The following is a 19,089-nucleotide window of genomic DNA, read 5'->3' as shown; positions in this document are numbered from 1 at the left end:
GCCGTGAGCATCCCGGGGGGTGGGGTGGCAATGTCACCCCCCTCAGGGATAACACCCAGGGCGGCCCACACCCACCACACCCATCTTGCTCCACCTCTGGTCCCCACACTGTTTTTCTTCCTGCAGCGTAAATCTGTATCTCACACTCACATATACAAGTGGTGACCATTTTGCATGTGGTCAACTGATGTGTGACCACCAACATGTGGGTTCTTTTGGACCTGGAAGAGGGCAGAATGGTGGCAGAACAAGGCATTATGGGATGTAATGGTGGTGGAGTGCAACGGGGAGGGGTAATGGGGCAGGCTTATGGACATTCTGCCATAGCTGTCAACATTCCCTTTTTTTGCGGGAAATTCCCTTATTCCAGCACCATTTCCCACTGCTTCCCGCATTGTTAGATATCCCGTAGACTGTCCCCGGGACAGGTGAGACTGCTGATCCCTTATTTTCGAGGCTGCTGGTCCCTTATTTTCAAATCTGAAAGTTGACAGCTACACATTCTGCTGACATGTTCAGGAGCTAGGAACAGAAGCCCCACACAAAATGGTCGCCACCTGTACAGCCACGAGCTAGAAAGGAAGTGGGCCAGTTTGAGGGACAAATGGCAGGAAGGAAAAGTCAAGCTAGTCCTTCACAGGACATTCTACATCCCTGTAGCTTCCTTTTCTTGAAGCAGGAAGGGGTGGGGAGAATCCCAGTTGTGGAAGAAGAATCACACAGATACATATAACATGTAGTTTGGGTGGAAACACAACATGCATGTAACCACTTGGGAAGCCAGGCATGTTTATTGTCATGTCACTTGATGAAGATGATTCTACTGCAGCCCTGACTCCCCAGATTTCAGAATAGATGGATTATGGACATCTAGTAAAAGTTGCCTCTACAAATGAGACCAGTCATCTTCCAAGCAGTTACATATACACCATGGTTACCAGCTGGTTATTCATAATCTGCATTCCTCCTATGATTCTACAGTCAAGGTGGTTGAAGAGAGTGCAAGGCCAGTGCAAGTAATTTTGTTGCCTGAGGCAAAGAACCCATTCCATGTACAGAATCCAAATGGAGGTGTACTCAATTTTGACAACATTGGCAAGGGGACAACATCCTCCCATGCCTGCCTAAAGTCTAGCAGGCTAGCTTAGATTGTGCAACGTTAGGCTAGTTTGGGGGATTGAGGGAAATAGTTGAAGAGGAAAACTGCTGCCATCCACTGGCACCTGCCACCTGAGGCAGCCGTCTCACTCCGTCTAATGGTTGGGCCGGCCATGAAAGTGTTAAAAAGTCTTTCCAGTGTGTGTTTATGTACTACATGGGGATTCTAATGTATTTGATGATTGTGATAATGGAATTGGAGTGGTGGAGGATTATTCCAGATCAATTAATTGTGATATCTTTTTTTGTGGCATCAATTTTTTTCCATATGGCAGGAAAAGGGGTTAGATTTTGGTGAGGGAAATTACCTCCTCACCGGCTTTGATAAAATATATTCAACTATTCATCTAAATTCTTCCACTAGCACTATAGGATTTCCCCCCACTCTCATGCCCTGTACCACGCCCAAATCTGCTCTGAAGGGTCGGGAGAAACCCAGAATAAACTTGGCAGGGCACAGAGGGATGAGAAAGAATGTTTAGTTGTAAATGGAGAAATTGTTATACTGACGGAACGTTCACCTTAATGCTATATTCAGTACAACCCTTTGTCATATGCTCATCAGAACATGCAGTGATTAACAGGCAGTCAATTTCTCTCTTAGCAGTGAGTCTCAGTTTCAGTTTGCAGAAGCCCAAAAAGGAACTTTATTAGGCAGAAGAAACACCATACAGAAAGGTTAAAAACAGGAAGAGCTAATGCAGAGAATCTAGCCATTGTGTGGCCCTCAGCCATCCAGAATAGGCGCTCATGAAGTTTGCTGCTAAGTGATTTTGAAACGATGATTTTCATCTGCCACAAACGGCAGCTGCCCATCCTGTTTCTGGAAAGGAGAGTGCTCTTCACTTCTTATCATCTGCTTTGCCTGTAGCAAGACAAGGTGGGGGAAAGAGTTAATGGACCCAAGTTACACATTTTGAAACTAGCTGTAGCACTCCAAGTCTACACCAACCATGGAAGGGAGGCTCAGTCACAGCCTCTGCTCTGATTCCAGCCTTGGCTGTGCAAGATTATCCCCAGAAATGGAATTTGATTTGCCTCCTTAAAGAGGACCCTGAACTGCCTCAGCTTTGTCCTCCCACTTGCAGCCAACATGATCTCACAAGAGTTCGCTACCTTGTGAGACTTCCTGGACCTCCTGTAGAAGGGGTTGCCATGGCAATGGAACTGGAACTGACTCCATCACACCACTTGTGGCTCTGAGGGATGGTACTGTGCCTTAATAGGGCTACTCCATGTTTTCCTGCTACTTCCTGTGAACAATTCCCCCCCCCCTTGCTGCCCAAGAAGGTGGGTGGATGGATAAGGAAGCAGCTAGGGCATGATCCCAAACACCAGGCCACCTGGAATATCACTTCCTTATCTCCTTGGTCTTCTTGGTCTTATCCCAACGGAGTATTTAATATATCAGTGCATGTCAGCAACACAGCCTCTGTTCAAAGCAGCGTTCCCTAACCTACTGAACTACAATATCCATAATTCCTGACTACTGGCTAAGATATCTGGTGATGATGGGAGTTGTAGTCCAAAACCATCTGGGCACACAAGGCTGAGAATCGTCTTTTGAAGGACTTATTAAGTGAATTTATTATCTGAATTACAGTTGAGGCAGGTAAACTGTTTCAGACCAAAGGAGAAAAGCAAGGGCCATACTGGGCCTCCATGCCTGCATTGCAGAGAAGCCAGGCAATGAAGAAGAAGTCATGGGTTGCTTGGTGAGGGGTGAGGCTGAGGGAGGAGGGAGGAGACATTGGAGCTATAGGCAGAATGGAAACGAGAATAATTTGGGTGAAACTGTGGTAAAGGCCATTCTCTTTTGGATTTAGCAGCCAAACCAATCAAAAGCCCACATAATCTAAGGACTGATGTGAAACTCGTAGCTAAAAAAATTGAAATAAGGAACAATAAAAGGTAAAGGTAAAGGTACCCCTGCCCGTACGGGCCAGTCTTGACAGACTCTGGGGTTGTGCGCCCATCTCACTTAAGAGGCCAGGGGCCAGCGCTGTCCAGAGACACTTCCGGGTCACGTGGCCAGCGTGACATCGCTGCTCTGGCCAGAGCCAGAACCAGAGCCAGAGCCGCACACGGAAACGCCGTTTACCTTCCCGCTGGTAAGCGGTCCCTATTTATCTACTTGCACCCGGAGGTGCTTTCGAACTGCTAGGTTGGCAGGCGCTGCGACCGAGCAGCGGGAGCGCACCCCGCCGCAGGGATTCGAACCGCCGACTTTTCGATCGGCAAGCCCTAGGCGCTGAGGCTTTAACCCACAGCGCCACCTGCGTCCCACTAAGGAACAATAAAGGATTAACAAAAATTTGAATTATAAAGGAGATGCAAGGGGATTCATTAAAACACAAGGATCTACAAAAGGCGAGAGGGAAGTCAAAGGGATATGTGCTTTGCTTTGCTTTCTCTTATTTGACGCTTGTAAAATTTGAAAAACTCAAAAAAAATAATATATATTTTTAAAAGCCCACATATTCTAGATTTCCGCATGGCACATGTAGAGAAGACAAGGGGCACCATGCCCGAGATGTCAGCGGGCCAATTCATAGCCCGCCTTTCTGTCACCATGAAATTCAACATGGTTCATGTGGGCTTGCTTGGACCTGCTTAGCTTCAGCAAAGTGGCCGCATTATCCTATGGCTTGTACTAAACACTCCCTCAACCCGCCATGAAGAAGGAAGCCTCACCATTAGTCCCCGAAACACTTCCGGAGAAACTGTGGAGGAAAAAAAGAAGGGAAGCATTAACTATCAATGTTAGACCAAATGTACTTTGTGAAACAGTCCACCTTCCAACCTGGGGTTGTTATTCTAAGTTAAGAAGAATTTGCCACTTTAGCTAGTGGCTGCGTGGTTGCCTATCTCTTTCCCTCTGATTACCTCCTCTTTGACACATGGAGGGGGACAATACTGTCATCTCTTGTTTTTTGTTTTACTTTTGATATTGCAGTTGAACAGTATCTTGGAGGGCAGAATTTTGAAATGTAAAAAATACAGCCAGCAAAGTGGCTCCTCCTGCCATCACCAGGGCTGTATGAACTTTTGGTCCAGACCATAACTTCCTGCAGTTTCTCTGAGTAGCAGAACCAGAGTAACAAAGCTTTGTGGGAAACATTTGCGTGATTGAGCATTCTGCCTACTTTGACCCGAAGAACAGGTATGCAGCTGCTGGAAAACTGCATACCAAAGAACAAATGGTAGGGGCAATGTGAAGCAATGGGTGGAATGGAGCATTAGGTTGGATGTGGAGTGTACAAGATTAATTCCTTACTTAAGCATCAAGTACACTATAGGTCAGGGAAACCATGACAATTAAAGTTGTTAGGATACTAAATGCATAGTGCAGATGGAACCAGTGCCACCAGATTCCACCCCGTATGGATTAATCTCCATGTCTAGAGCTTTCTTTGACACAAAACCAGTTTTTCGGTTTTACAACATGGGAAGCCAGCCTCGAGCTTGAAAGGTTTATAGGAACAGAAGCGTGAGATTAGCTCTGCAGCCTACATAGCTCCATCATTCTTCCTCCCAATAATGGCCACCCAGGTGTCACAGGGAAAATGTGAAGAAATATTTATCCCCCGTTTAATGCAATCTTGTATTTAATGCATGAGCCTGGTCACCATAGGTGACCAAGAATTCCATGCAGGTGAGTGATTAAACCAGATTCTATCCTTCCCCTGTGCTCAGCATGGAAACCATGTGGGATCCCCAGCACAAGGGAGTGGAGCTCTTTCCCAGTCAATACAAACCCCCAGTAGCCTAGTAGTTATTGGCTGATTGAGTGGCAGGCTAGTAACTGTTGTGGGTTATTAAAGGCTGGGTTAATACCCAGAATCTGGCAACCAGAGACATCTGCTCTCTTTGAGCACTAGGTCATAAGAGACCTGTCAAGTGACCTACTGGAGATCTTGGCCATCCAAGAGCTGGCGGTAGGTCGCAATCTCTTGCTCCAGTCGGGACTTGATGTCCATCAGGGTCTTATAGTCACTGTTCTGACGCTCCATGTCCGATCGGACCTCAACCAGTTGTGCTTCGATGTTGCCGATCATCCCCTGGATCTGGCACAGCTGAGCCCCATAGCGAGCCTCCGTATCGGCCAAGGTGCCTTCCAGGGCAGCTTTCTGAGAAGAGAAGTGGTGTCGGTGAGAAAGTGTGTGGGGGTGTGGCAGGGACTGTCACCAAGATATGGGTGTGAATTTTAAAGAAGTGTTGTAAGCATAATGGGAAACTGGGCTGCAGTTCAGAGAACAGGCGTCTGCAGTGAAATGGAAATATTTGTTTGGAAGTCAATACTGAAACCCTGGGATTTGCCAATGCCCTTGTCAGAACACCTTTCAGAAGCACTGCACAGTGTTTACACAGCTATGCTGGCATTAGTTGGCCAGAACTCACCTGGTGTGGTGTTTTAATATATGCTAAGTATTTATTGCTGCATTTCAACCAACTGCTGACTGCCATGAGGACTTGAAATATGGTGGGCTACAAATATAAATTAACACTATCATTTGCACTGTGCAACAGTTGTCTTGCTCTGAGATTAGCAGTAGCTCGCAGTTTCAGGAAAAAGAAGAAGCCCGTATTTGTAGAGAAACAATTAGGAAGTGGGTAAGTAATTTTATCCCCGTGTTTTCAACTTTTCCCTTCTCAGATATTAGGGGGAATGTGTGCTTGTGTGCAAGTGAGCGTGCACATTCATTAGAGCAGGGTTTCCCAAACTTGGGTTTCCAGCTGTTTTTGGACTACAACTCCCATCATCCCTAGCTAGCAAGACCAGTGGTCAGAGATGATGGGAACTGTAGTCCGAGAACAGCTTGGAGACACTGTTCTAGAGTTTCCATGTCCCTAAAGTATAAGAAGAGCCTTCTGGACCAGGCCAATGGCCCACCTAGTCCAGCATCCTGTCATCGCAGTACACAACCTGATGTCTGTGGGAAACCCACAAGGAGGACATGAACACAACTGCCCACCTGTGATTCCCATCAACTGGTATTCAGAGGCCTACAGCCTACTGTGGTGGAGGTTGACTCTTTCACACACACCCTACAAAAGGCAAACACAACCCGTGACTACTTATTTCAGTACCCAAGCAGTAGAAATAACCCATCACCACTCCACGTACCATGCTGAGCTGAGACTGGAGCTCAATCTCCAGGCCTTGGAGGGTCCTCCTCAAGTCTGTGATCTCAGTCTTGCTGCTCTGAAGTTGCTCGGTGTTGACCGCAACTTCTCGATTCAGTTCTTCAGTCTGTTTGTTTGTTTAAGGGGAGAAATAAAGAAGAATATGTCAACATTCACATTGAATTTATTTACACCGCTTTCGTTTTATTACGGGCCCTTCTGATATCCTTTCTAATGTCCATTCATGGTGATTTGTGTTTACAGTGGTATGGGGACAATTCTATATCACCCCACTTTTAATACTATTTGCACCTGCAAACGTTTTGGGGTGAATGTCCCCATTGCTTCCTGCTGAAATCCTGCAACTTTTCATAGCACAAATGTCCTGCAGTGGAGGGAGTCTCTCCTGGTTTTGTAACACTATAACTGAAGAGCATCCCTCCAGATGGCACTAATGCGGTAGCGTTGGGGAAGCATTGCAGAACAACCATATAAGGCGGAATGAAGTGTCCAGTATACATCCACCACTAATGCACTATGACGTGTTGCAGAATACACCTGCAAATTTTTTTTCACAAATCTAGAGGAGCTCTACATTTACATTTTATTGCACTGTATTCAGCAGTACAATTTTATGGGCAAGGTGAGTTCACAGCAGCCCAGTTTTCTTCCACGAAATTGTTTCTCTTGGTTTGTTTTTTAAAGACCTTCCCTTTCTTCCCTTCTCTCCCAGGCTTTTCCATCTCACCTTGGTGGTGAACCAAGCCTCAGCGTCCCTCCTGTTCTTCTCAGCCAGCTTCTCGTACTGGTCTCTCATATCAGTCAGAGCCTTGGTGAGGTCAATGCCAGGAGCAGAGTCAACTTCAACGCTCACTTGGCCTCCCACTTGCCCAGACATAGAACTCATTTCCTGTAAAAAGAGACCAAGACATAGGCATTAATTGCAGGTGTGTCAGCAGAGCAACAATGCCTAACAGCTATCCTTTTTATCTAGGGTTAGGCATGCTATCCCACATTCCCTTTGGGCTAACACAGGGATTATCTGAGGTTGTCTGGAAAAACAGAGAGAGTGTGTCATAAAATAATAGAACTGTACAGCTGGAAGTGGCCCCGAGGGTCAACTACTCCAGCCCCATGCATGCAGGGATCACAGCTAAATAATCCCTGACAAATAGCCACCCAGCCTCTGTTTAAACATCTCCCATGAAGGAGAGTCCACAACCTTCTGAGTTAGTCTCAGATTGTTGGTGGGACTGTCAAGGGGGTATCAGGAAAAACTATGGGTGGTGTTCAAATAAGTCCAGCTCAGAGTAAACCCATTTAAGTTAATGACCCCAAGTTAGTGCCTTCACTGTGTCTACTCTGAGTAGGACTAGTGTTGAAGACTATCCTTTATCCACTGTCCTTCCCTGGAACCAAAAGTTGCATCTTCCTGCTCCCCAATCACACTCCTCTTTCCCTTGAAGACGTCGAAGTGGGAGCAGCACCACAGGCATGCTTGAAGATGAGAGGTTTCCTATGCCCACCCACCCCTCATTCCCCAGCAGGCTGTTCTGCAGTGTGTCAAGGGCCAGGTCAACAGAGAGAGGAGAGACCATGCCTACATCCTCTCATCTCACCATGCAGTTCTGCTGCTGTCCCCTCCACCACCACGGAAGGGTGTGTGTGTGTGTGCTTTGGCATCTGGTGGAGGCTGGTTTTGGGGGGTGGCAGAGGGTGGCAGAGGTTGGTAGAAAGCCAAGAATTCTTCTCTGCCTTATATGTGGTCCTCTATGCATGATGTCTCACCATACGTTAAATCTGAGGCCTCAGTAATGAGGAATAGACGATGGCACTGTGATCCTGCTGTATCTGGAAGGCTACAAGCTCCCCATCCATCTCTATTTCAGAGTCATCCTTCTTATCCTCCTAACATCTGGCAATCTGAAACTGCTTCTGCAGCAGGGCTTTCTCAGTTATGGCTCCCTGATTTTGGAACTCCCTCCATTGCAGATATGTCTGCCCGCTAGTGCCTTTTCATCACCTAATGAAGATGGATCTGTTTCACTTGGCCTTTGATGATTAATGAGATGGGTTTGCCCATCGCTGGATGTTGATGTTCTGTGCTGCTGTGGGTTATATATGGTGACTATGGCAATGGTGGCTTTATGGTTTCATTGGTGGTCTTCTAATACTCTACTTTATTGGAAACTCTTACTGCCCTGGGAACTTTTAGAACTGTAGTATATACTTATTATTAGCATCAGAAAAAGAAACAGCAACAATAAACTAATAATAAACAATAAATTGTCATTTTGTTACATTATTATTATGCTACCATGCTTCAAAATGCTGAATGCTGCCTTTCTTTACCTCCTCGTGGTTCTTCTTAAGATAAGCCAGTTCCTCCTTCAGGTTCTCAATCTGCATCTCCAGATCAGTTCTAGCCAAGGTCAGCTCATCCAGGACTCTGCGCAGCCCATTGATGTCAGCCTCAACACTCATGCGCAGGGCTTGCTCAGACTCAAACCTTTTAAAACAAATCAATGCCAGCAAATGACGATCAGTTGCTAAAATTGTCTGAGCTGCCTTAATCTAATCACTGTGAAATGTAAAGTGCCAAGAAAAATAGTCTTCCCCCGCATAAAGGTAAAGGTAAAGGACCCCTGACAGTTCAGTCGTGAACGACTCTGGGGTTGCAGTGCTCATCTTGCTTTACAGGCCGAGGGAGGCGGCGTTTGTCCACAGACAGTTTTTCTGGGTCATGTGGCCAGCATGACTAAGCTCCTTCTGGCGCAATGGAGCACTGACACCAGAGCAGCGCACGGAAAGGTCATTTACCTTCCCGCCAGAGTGGTACCTATTTATCTACTTGCACTTTGACGTGCTTTCAAACTGCTAGGTTGGCAGGAGCTGGGACAGAGCAACGGGAGCTCACCCCGTCGTGGGGATTCGAACCGCTGACCTTTTGATCAGCAAGCCCAGAGGCTCAGTGGTTTAGACCACAGCGTCCCCCGCATACTCTGGCATAATTGCTCAATATTTCACCATAGCTCTGAGCATCATGTCTATGCCCTAATACTAAGGTCATTGATCCACAGTTAACCCATTTCTGTTTCTCTGCCTATGAAAAGTTTTCTCACTTGGTTTTGAAGTCATCAGCCGCCAGCCTGGCATTATCAATCTGCAGGATAACCTTGTTGTTGTCAATTGTCGCTTCAAGGATCTGCAAGAGAAGAGGCGACCCGTGTTGGGTTATTTGCTTTCATATGTATTGTAAGTTTTCTCTTTTTTTAAAAAAAAAATGTTTGGTGGCCATCAACACACATTGATTGATTTGCTTGTAATGATGTGTGAAAGGTGTGGCTCAGCCAGTGTGGTGTAGTGGTTAAAAGCGTCTCCGCTCTTCCACATGCTGGGTAATCTTGGGCTGGTCACACTTCTTTGAAGTCTCTCAGCCCCACTCACCTCACAGAGTGTTTGTTGTGGGGGAGGAAGGGAAAGGAGAATGTTAGCCGCTTTGAGACTCCTTAGGGTAGAGATAAAGCGGGATATCAAATCCAAGCTCTTCTTCTTCTTCTTCAGCACATTGTGGAGGGGAAATGGTCTTCTGAATGTGCATCATCATTGCTCGTTTTATTTTTTATTAAATTTCTATACCGCTTTCTATTTTTAATAAATATCTCAAAGCAGTTTACAGCATATTAAAAGCAATAATCAATAAAACATTAGCTGGGCGATGTTCCTCCAGCCTCATGAGGAGCCTCTTCAGTAGGGCTGGTGAGTCTGGGCCCAGCCCCATAGGCCAGGTGGAAAGGGCCTTGCAGGGAGCGGCCTTCATGCCCCGCAGCTGGGCAATGTTCCTCCTCCGGCCTCATGAGGAGCCTCTTCAGTAGGGCTGGTGAGTCTGTTACTACATCCTGAAAAAAGCTGGAACACTCAGTGCCGGCCCTACCATGAGACAAAGTGATGCAGCTAATGCTGAGGAACAGGGAATGAACTGAGCTTTATGTGCCTCCAGTGGTGGCTGGTGCCCATTGGGGCTTGTATCACAGAAGGCTGGGAGATCAACAGTAGGTGCAGCCAGAGCCAATGACAGACAGAGCCACTCCCTGATTGTTGTAAGAAGGCAGGCAAGTGGGAGCTAGTTGAGGGCAGACTGAGGTTGGAGGGGCAGCTCCCCATTTGCCTATATGAACCAGCTTCCACTGTGGGGCACATTGGCCTGCTCCCTGACGACAGCCTGTTGACTCCTGGGGCAGTGCAAGATGCTGTCCTGTTGCCAGCGTCCAAGCACGATACAAAACCACCAATCTGGTTGACTATCGCAAGTGGAATGTGGCAGGTACCATCTTCCCTTTTGCACCAGGCAAAAAAATGTCTTAGGTCAGCCCAGGATTCACTTGTTCACCCAGGTCCATAGTATCACGTTATACTGATTTTTCCATAACATAATGATGTGACTCAGCCTACATGACCACTTAGAACAGGCATGTGACTCCTGTGGCCTTCCAGATGTGATCAGACCCATCCATCCCAGCCAGAATGGCCTGTGGTCAGGGATGCTGGGAGCTGTAGTCAACAACATCTGAAGGACCATAGGTTCCTCATCCCTCTTTTAGAATAATACCAGCTCTACCAGATCTGTGACTGGCCCAGCATTGTTTTCCATCCTTAGATTATGTTGTGACAGATCCCAAGCTCATAGGCTGAATAATTCACAGTGACATCTGTAAACTGTCAATGGATTGACATCCTTACTCATCCCTCACCCACATTCCACCAGAATCTACCCTAAGCTTTGCCCATAGCCTGCTGGCTTTGACCCAGTTGTATAGCTGACGTGCTAAGTTCCTTGCTGGCTCTAGTTTATTTCAGGCCCTGCTCAGGGACCTGAAGGGTAAAAATGAAAAGTGACAAGCCTCCTTGGGAGGCGATGGTCATGAACTCTCAAGGCTGGTGCAGATTTCCTTACAATAACTGTTTGCTTTTGTGCTTCTCCGTGTGTGCCTTGAGGGCGTGTGTGCTTCATTCATAAACAAACTCCCATTGTGTGCCGATGACTCTGCTAGAGCAAAATAAACCTTGTCTTGTACATAAAGAGAGAAGATTACGGTGCACATAGCTTAGCCAACATCCACAGTTTTCTTGTCTGTTTTCCCCCCTTTTCGAAATAACAGTAGGTTCAACCACATGTTCTCGAACAAAGCCACAGCAGTCCTGCGGTAACAAGGTTGACTTCAGAACCAAGAGGCCTCTGCTGAGGAACCAGTTCAGGTCTGTGTGAAACCTCTTGGTAAGTCAGGATGGTGATGCATGAAGGGATGAGTGAAAGAATCAGAAGCAGGAGTGGGGAGGACACTCTTTCACCCTATCCACCAGGGAGAGCACAGGATTTAAACTTCACGGAGACAAAGGCTTAAATATTAGGAAGAACTTTCCAGTTGCAAGAGAGGTTCAGAACTAGAAAAGGATTTATCTCTCATAGGCCATGTGCGAGATGGATGTGGTAAAAAAGCATTTACTCAATCTTCCTCAAACTCGGCCCTCCAGAAGTTTTCAGACTACAGTTCCCATCATCCCTGACCACTGGTTCTGCTAGCTAGGGATCATGGGAATTGTAGTCCGAAAACTTCTGGAGGGCCGAGTTTGAGGAAGCCTGCATTTACTGCTAGGATGAAGAACCTGACACCCTCCTGATATTGTTGGACTACAACTCCCATCATTCCAAGCCAGCATGGCTATGGTCACAGGTGACCAAAACACCTGGAGGACCATGAGTTTTCCACCCACCACGACTGCTAGAAAAGCAATGCTGTACCACAAGAATTGCAGCTGATGGTATGTATCCATAACTGGTTCTGGCTCACCCAACACATTATCATTCCATGTGAGAGAGACTCAGGATGTGGTGAAAATACCTCTCAGTCTCCATTCCTGACCTTATGACATGGGAAGGGATAATGCCCAACCTCATATGGGAATGAAGGAGAGACAGAGTCTTAGGAGCATAAATCTAGGCAATTGCCACACTTCCAAATGTACATTCGGACTAAGCAACTAACAGGGCAAGTCTATGCATGTTTCTTCAGATGTAAATCCTGTTCAGTAAGGCTTGCTCTCTAGTAAGTGTGTACAGGGTTGCAGTCCAAATCTTGCTTTATGACATGCATCACATATAGTGTCCCTGGTCCACTCTTGCAAACCCTGAAAATAAATTCCCATTCAGTTCTAAGATTGATTGTGAACATTGGCTTCTAGAATTTGATATTTGGTGGTTGCTCAGCCGAGTTCCATTAAGAGCTATTGAGGATCAGAATACTGCTGAACTGAGGGCAGTCCCAGCAACAGTTTCACGTAGCTGCAGTCCTAGAAAAGGTAGCCCAGCGTGACCAAACTCTGATAATGCCAGAGGGCATTAATAACTGAAGCCAGGCATTGTTTGCTGCAGTCTTGTAGCCAGGAAACAAAACAGATAAGGAAACTGGCTGTATTCAAACAGTTTCCATTGCAATCAGACAGATAAAGAGATGGATTGCATTGCATTCTGGTGCTATGAATACACCAGAATGGGTAAAATGCCTGAATTTGCAGCAATGCACAGAACAAAGCTGTTTGCAAATCAACATCTTGCAGCCACATCTATCCAATAAGGGCTTTGTGGCAAAAAGAAAAGAAAAGACCTTTGCAGGGCTAACCCTTGCAGGGGCAACCAGCACATGTATTCTCCACAGAGGAAAGGGGGCTAAATGGAAATTATTGCTAATGAACAGCATGTGGAATTAATCCACTGTATCACTTCCTGGTTGAGACAGGTGCAGCTGCAGTATTTAATGCCTGGCTTTGATTCTTGTCTCATTCACCCAGTTGTGAAGATACTGCACCAGCCCTGTGCTGTTCACCTAGTGAGGAAGGCTACTGTGGTGCCCATCCTCAGTAGGGCAAAACTGAAGTGCAAGCATCTGAATGCAGACTTTTCATTGTGCAAGCTCTTACCAAACATGCACAGTCATCCAAGCTTGGTTGCTATTGCACCCACTTTACAGATGGAAGTGCCAAGAGGTCAGGACTTCCTACCCAGACCTACCCAACTCAGCTATTTGCGTGGGTGGGTGTAGTTCTCCACCTCTGCCATTTTCACAGCTAGGCCCTTGATGAGTGTTGAGCACTCCACGTCCCCTCCCGCCATGCGGCTTACAAATGTGAAGCCCTACCTTGTCTCTGAGGTCTTCGATGGTCTTGTAATAGTGGCTGTAGTCCCTGGATGGGCTGGTGGGAGACTGCTTCTGGTGCCACTCTCGGATCTTCACCTCCAGCTCTGTGTTGGCTTCCTCCAAAGCACGCACCTTGTCCAGGTAGTTGGCCAGGCGGTCGTTCAGGTTCTGCATAGTGACCTTCTCGTTTCCGGACAGGAGGCCATCGTTGCTGCCGCCAAAGCCACTTCCAATACCTCCCCCAAAGCCCCCGCCAAAGCCCCCACCGTAGCCCCCACCAAGGCCACCACCATAGCAAGCCCCAGCTCCTCCGCCATAGCCAAGCCCTAGGCCTCCTCCAGCCCCAGAGGAGACAAACCTAGCGGAAGACATGGAAATGCCCTGGCCGCCAGATCCACCATGGATGCTTGGAGCTCTGAAGGAAGACCCGCCATAGCCCCCGCCAGAGACGGATTGCCTGAAGCTGTAACTGGCCATTGAGAGGGGATTTCTGAAAGCAGCTCTTGGTAAGCGAGTTAACACAGTGTGTGTTCTAGAGGCAGAAATGTGAGCAACACTTCTCTACCTGCCTCCTTTTATGTCAGCCTCTGGGTTGGGGGGGGGGGGGGAGAGGGTTGTCCACCCAACAAAGCTGATATGTGAGTCCTCTGGAACGGACCAGCCCTAAACACTCATTGGTCAGTCAGCACAAAGTGGGCTGTGTTTCTTTCCCAAGTGTTTGCAAAGAAACTGCATTTTCCTCCTCTCCCCTCCCCTTTTCCCCTTTGTCTTACCTTGCTGTGTCGCCCTCCCCCCCCCCATGCCAACAAAAGGTGTGATTCACAGTAGGTGGCTTTCGGCTCAGGGGAAAGGCATTGGTAAAACCTAGATGATAGTTTACTTAAGCCGCAGCTAAACCCTTGAGCACACACACCTGTCCGCACACACACACACCTGTACATAAACACACACACACACACACACACTACTTTGTAGGAGCAGTTTGGGTGGGGGGGGGGGAGAACTTGTAGCTGCCAGTCACCCGGCAAAGTTGCTGGAGGTGAAATCGAGAGTGATGTGGTTGCTGAAAGGCTCTTGCATAGATGCAGCTCAGATAACAATCAGGTCCCTGTGAAAGGTGATCCGAGTATCTTCAGAGTGTCCCAGATTCAATGCCTGCTGCAACAAGGGGTCCCCTGTGAAAGGAAAACAGAAGCCTGCCTCAAACGACTGTCCCTCTCAGTTTCTTCTGTCGTTTTAGCCAGGCGGTAAAAAGCCTTTTGACAAGAAAGGCCCTCTTTTCTTATTTGAATGAAGTGGATATTTCTGGAACGTTTTTGCATAAGTACAAAGCCACGGGCCTTTTTTGTGTGTGGAATCATAGTTGGAAGGTACCCTGAGGGTCATCTAGTCCAACCCCCTGCAATGCTGGAATCTCAGTTAAAGCATCCATGACAGATGGCCATTTGTTGTTGTTGTTTTTAAATAATTTTTATTAACTGGCCAATCACATCAAATTAAATCACATCATATAAATTCCGAATTACAAAGCCAAATTTTTAAATTTTGTTGGGGGAACCCATACTTCAAGATCCAAAGGGGAATTCAGATCATCTTCTTATTACTGCGTTAATGTCCAAATCAGTCCCAATCAGTCCAAACAAAGTTCATAATTCTATCCAGTCTTATCTTGGTGTTGCCACATCATATCTTGTTCGTATAATTTCTCTTTTTCCTTTACGATCTCTTCTGTTAGTCTCCTTAAGCCGATAGCAAGTGTAATAATCCTGTGTGGATTTCCCGTTCCTCCACTAAGTCCAGAGACAGATGGCCATTTGGTCTCTGCTTAAAAACCTCCAAGGAAGGAGAGTCCACCACCTCCCAAGGGAGTCTGATTTACTGATAGACATCAGGGGTGAGGAGCCTTTGAAGTGTTATCAGAATCCATTTCCCAGCAGCCCCAGTCAGTGTGGCCAATGGTCAGGGATGTGGAAGGTGGAGCTACCTGGAGGAAACCAGGTCATGGAAGGCTGGACTAGATAAATGATTTTAAAATTTTTAATGACTTTCGTGTTATAAGCAGCAATAAAACAATAGACGCTAACATTTGAGGAGAGAGATGGTTCAGGATTGATCCAGTAGTACAGCTCAAGTTATAGCCTATCAGCCTAAAGTCTCTTTCCGGAGATGGTTGTGAGCCAAAGGATAAACTCTTGACCCAACTCTGTATAATAGCTCAGTGGTGGAGTCCATGTTCTGCATGTTGAAGATCCCAGTTTCTTAATCCATGCTTGAAGTTTCTCAAGTAGTGTACTAAGTCAGAATAGGCACCTCTTGAATAAATGAGCTAACGGCCCAATATATGTAGATTTTTTTATTTAAAAAACCTATTAAATTTTAAAGCACATAAAAAGAAAAGTAAATAATACAGCTATCAAAACAATATTATGCACTTCAAAGAAACAAACTAAGATTGGCAGCCAATAAAATACTACAAAAGGAAGATAAAAAGAGAAACAAGTACCTAAATAAAACAAAAAGTAGGTAATTATTTAAAACTAAGCAAAAACCAATAAATCAAGAGCTCTACAGTGTATACCATATCCAAATGACATCCACTGGGCAGGTGAGTTTGTTATTCATGTCTCTCAGAATGGATGAGCTCAAAATAAATTACAAAGTTTAATCAAACAGTTTTTGCTGGTTTTAGAGGTAGCATATGAGACCCTACGTCAACCAAACCTTGTTGTATACAAGTAACGGGGAATGTCCATGCTATTCAACCTTAGTAAATTTTATAAAACCAGACCACACTACAGTAATGTTATCTCCCTTAGTCTGGCCTTGTACAATCCTCAGCTTATTTGTTAATTTTTCTAGTAATGCCATGTAAAGGTAAAGGTAAAGGTACCCCTGCCCGTACGGGCCAGTCTTGACAGACTCTAGGGTTGTGCACTCATCTCACTCTAGAGGCCGGGAGCCAGCGCTGTCTGCAGACACTACCGGGTCACGTGGTCAGTGTGATGAAGCTGCTCTGGCGAACCGGCACCAGAGCAGCACACGGAAACGCCATTTACCTTCCCGCTATAAAGCGGTACCTATTTATCTACTTGCACTTAAGAGTGCTTTCGAACTGCTAGGTGGGCAGGAGCTGGGACCAAACGACGGGAGCTCACCCTGCCGCGGGGATTTGAACCGCCGACCATGCGATCGGCAAGTCCTAGGGGCTGAGGTTTTACCCACAGCGCCACCTGCGTCCCTAATGCCATGTATCCCATACCAATTTGACAGCGTTGCTCCGGAGAGATCTTCCCAATGCCTAAAAGCTCTTTCAGATTGTAAGCTCTTTCCTGTGTAGATCTGAGCTGTCTACTGTAAAATATCCAATAAAGCCAACTGTAATGTGTTATCTCAATCTGTTGCTTTGTTATTTTATTCTCGCATGTAGATATTGAGGTCCACGTAAGCGTACCTATGCTATGCCAATCACAGCAATTGCACTCGCATTCATATAAACATAAAAATGGGAGCTATAAACACATTTTTAAAAAGAACCCAGGAAACTCTAGCTTATCCCTCAGAGAGCTACAGTCCCCAGAATCCTTGACAAATAACCGTCCCCAGATTTCTTTGTGGGAAGCCATGTGCTTTTAATGTGCTTTCAATGTATGGTGTGGATGCGAGCGATATCAACATTCATGTGAATGAAGTATCAGAGCAGAGCTTCCCTCCATTCCTTCTCCCCTAGACCACAGTGTAGGAGAATTGAACTAAGAGTTACACAAGGAAGGAAGGAGATCCTGTGATCTTCAACTAGATCAACATGAATCAGATCTCACTTGAGAGTAGCGTGTTTTCCACTTTTCCACAATTCCAAAAGTGTCCAGACTTCTCTTTTGGCCTTTGGGGCTCTCTCTAGGACACCCCATCCCCCCTATGCCCTGTTTTGAACCCTCCTTGGATATTTTTGCCTGGCTGGAATATGCCCTTCAACTTCCATAATGCTTCTTGCTTGCCTGAATGGAAGATAGAGTTGTATTGGCACACACAGAATCTGCCCAATTTTTTGCCTCTGGCCCATAGCTGTTTCCCTTTTTTAAAGGGAAATTCCTTTATTCCGAATAGGATTCCTCACAAGAAAAGGGAAAAGTTGACAGCTATGCTCTGGCCCTGCCCACCCTGGCATGTGGCCCCTGGAAGTTCGCTCAGAAGGCAATGTGCCCCCGACAGGCTGAAAATGGATCCCCACTCCTGTTCTAGTACAACTCACGGAAGATTCATGAATTATCCTTGAAAGCACAGGCAGTGTTTTCGCACGTAGCAGTCGCTATTTGGCAACGGCTGATGTCCCATATGTGGGTTCTCAGGGGTTTGGCCAGCCCTAGAGCAGGTTGAGGTAAGCTTGCTTTTCTTGCTCGTTGTCATATAGCACAGTGTGTGTATATCCACCTCTCACCAGTCTGTGGGCTAAAACCGCACACACGATGGTGTTGCTTGTCAGATAGGGAGGTTTCTCCCCCATAACATCACATCCTGTCTGTAACCGAGTCAAGAAAAACCTGTCCAGCAAGTCACCCTTCTTTGTTTCTTTTCTTTTCATAAGTTACTATTCTGATGTTTCTCAAGAAGGTGAAAAGTTAACGTTGGGATGTTTGAACAGTGGTGACAGGCCTCAGGACAGAAAGCTAGCCATTGTGATCAGCACGACACCCCAATCTCTGAGCGGTGCAAGATTCCAGGGGTTCCGGGCACTCACCCAGAGTTCGTGTTTCCTTTTGGTAAGGAGGCACAACAGAGACTGCAGTATCTTTAGGATATATATTTTATTTACACATATATACAACCTGAGCATACGATGGAGGGGTTCACAGCATTAACACCCCAAAAGGGTCTTGTTTCTCCCCTAGCCGCAGCCTTGGATTCAGGCAGACATCAAACATTGCCTAGGTGCCAACTCCCTGAGGCCCTGGGAGCCCAAGCGCCTCATGAAGGGGCATTGCACCCAGAAATTTTGGCACCCATTGCCCCAGGCACCCACAGTTGCGGGGCCAAGCTGGCATTCCTGAAACATTTTATTCTCTGGTTTTTCAACCAGCTTCTAGCTCACCTAAATCCCTTCCTAACCTCTCTAAATTTTGGCTTTATCTGCTGAGGGAGGAGGAGCCCATCCATTTGCCATCTGTCAGGGGCTGGACTGAGGAAGAATGGTAGGAGCCACCCTCTTCTCCTGAACCCTCCTGAGAACAGGAGGACAGTATAGATTTAGAACAGTGGTTTGCAGAAGGGCATAGTTCAGAGGCTGCAGAGGGGAGAAGCTGGGAAATATTGGGAGAGGAACAACAGGAAGAAGAAGCATCAGGGGGAGAGACAGCTGACAGACTCAGTGTCCTTGGAAAGCATTCCTGACCGCCCCCCTTTCAGGACTAGGCGGGCATTGAGAGTAGTAGAACAGGAAGCTCAGAGGCAGAAGGCTCAGACCAGATAATGCAGTGGTGATGTAGAATAGAAGAAACGGAGGGGGTGGGACTTTACTTGGAGGAGCGCCATTATCTTAGGGAGACACTGCATTCCTTTGCCTCTCTGTGCATAGTGAATAAATTACTTGGTAAGAAATCTTGTTTCTCTGCTTCTT

The 19,089-nt window shown here is 46.5% G+C and overlaps 1 protein-coding gene and 1 long non-coding RNA gene across 2 annotated transcripts in view; one reads left to right on the top strand and one right to left on the bottom strand.

Annotated features, from left to right (window-relative positions):
• Positions 1-19,089, top strand: part of LOC307200378 — a 557,860-nt gene that overhangs the window by 378,214 nt on the left and 160,557 nt on the right. The gene's annotated exons all lie outside the window — the stretch shown is intronic.
• On the bottom strand, positions 1,776-14,091 carry LOC307200314 (keratin, type I cytoskeletal 19-like). Its single transcript, XM_079948840.1, has 8 exons — positions 13,479-14,091; positions 9,408-9,490; positions 8,638-8,794; positions 7,034-7,195; positions 6,287-6,412; positions 5,068-5,288; positions 3,853-3,881; positions 1,776-2,023 (listed from the first exon to the last, which is right to left on the bottom strand). The coding sequence occupies exons 1-8, from the start codon at positions 13,953-13,955 to the stop codon at positions 2,001-2,003; spliced, it is 1,278 nt and encodes a 425-aa protein (XP_079804966.1). The 5' UTR covers positions 13,956-14,091; the 3' UTR covers positions 1,776-2,000.

The sequence above is a fragment of the Podarcis cretensis genome (assembly GCF_951804945.1).
Source record: "Podarcis cretensis genome assembly, chromosome: 13".
Lineage (NCBI taxonomy): Eukaryota > Metazoa > Chordata > Lepidosauria > Squamata > Lacertidae > Podarcis > Podarcis cretensis.
This window is presented reverse-complemented; position numbering and strand designations above follow the sequence as displayed.